The sequence below is a fragment of the Bison bison genome, unplaced genomic scaffold (assembly GCF_000754665.1).
Source record: "Bison bison bison isolate TAMUID 2011002044 unplaced genomic scaffold, Bison_UMD1.0 scf7180017849821, whole genome shotgun sequence".
NCBI classification, from domain to species: Eukaryota; Metazoa; Chordata; class Mammalia; order Artiodactyla; family Bovidae; genus Bison; species Bison bison.
The window spans coordinates 3,956-5,018 of NW_011480394.1; the positions used below are offsets into that span (position 1 = coordinate 3,956).

At 54.1% G+C, this 1,063-nt stretch overlaps 1 protein-coding gene across 1 annotated transcript in view; it reads left to right on the forward strand.

Moving 5' to 3' along the window:
• Positions 1–1,063, forward strand: part of AMER1 (APC membrane recruitment protein 1) — a gene marked incomplete at its 3' end in the record, with an annotated part of 3,615 nt that overhangs the window by 1,345 nt on the left and 1,207 nt on the right. The window contains exon 2 of the mRNA XM_010847868.1: positions 338–663. Within this exon, the coding sequence (XP_010846170.1) occupies positions 338–663 (326 nt within the window). The remainder of the gene's footprint in view (positions 1–337; positions 664–1,063) is intronic.

Genomic DNA, 1,063 nt, shown 5'->3' on the forward strand with positions numbered 1-1,063 from the left:
GGGGGGAGCCGCTCCCTTGACACTGCTGAGACCCTGGAGCTGGAGCTCTCCAATTCTCACCTGACCCAAGGCTATATGGAGTCTGATGAGCTTCAGGCCCAGCAAGAAGATTCAGAAGAAGAAGAGGAGGAGGAAGAATGGGGCCGAGACAGTCCCCTATCTCTCTATACTGAACCTCCAGTAACCTACGACTGGCCTGCCTGGGCTCCCTGTCCTCTCCCAGTGGGGCCTGGCCATGCCTGGATAAGTCCTAGCCAGTTGGATGGGCCTTCTAGCCATCCATTTGGGCAGGCAGTCTGTTGCATATCTCCTTTCACCATGTCAATGTTGCTCTCAGTATCAGGGCCAGAGCCAAGAGCACCTGGGGAATCCAAGTCTCAGCTTGCTCGGCCTTCGCACCTACCCCTGCCCATGGGCCCTTGTTATAACCTCCAGCCAAAGGCCTCCCAGAGTGTGAGGGCCAGGCCTCAAGATGTGCTGCTGCCTGTTGATGAGCCCAGTTGTTCCTCCATTTCTGGAGGCTTCAGCCCCAGCCCTGTGCCCCAGGCCAAGCCTGTGGGCATTACTCATGGCATCCCTCAGCTGCCCAGGATCCGGCCTGAGCCCCCAGAGCCTCAGCCCATTCACTATGGGGCTTCCCGCCTTGACCTGTCAAAGGAGAAGGCTGAGCAAGGTGCCTCTCTCCCCACCAGCTGCTCCTCCACTGCTATGAATGGAAAACTAGCTGAGTAGTCATCATCAATTCTGGAGTGAGGGGCATGGGGCCTGAGCATGTGAATGGGGATCAGGGTTGGGCAGAGGGGTGGGGGTGGGGGTTACTGTTTAACTTGAAAATCCTTTTGGCCAAGGAAAGCTCCTATGAGTTTTCACCTTTGTTTTCCCACTTCCCTTCTGTGGCCACATTCAGCTCAAGTACATCTGCCCTGGGAGATTGCTGCTTCTGTGCTCCAATTTTTTGTTTTGGGTTTTTACCTTGTGACCCATGCAGGGTTAGAAATGCTCTAATTTTGTGCCTATTCCAATTGCCAAGGTAGTGATTTTATATATGTATAAAATCTCTGCC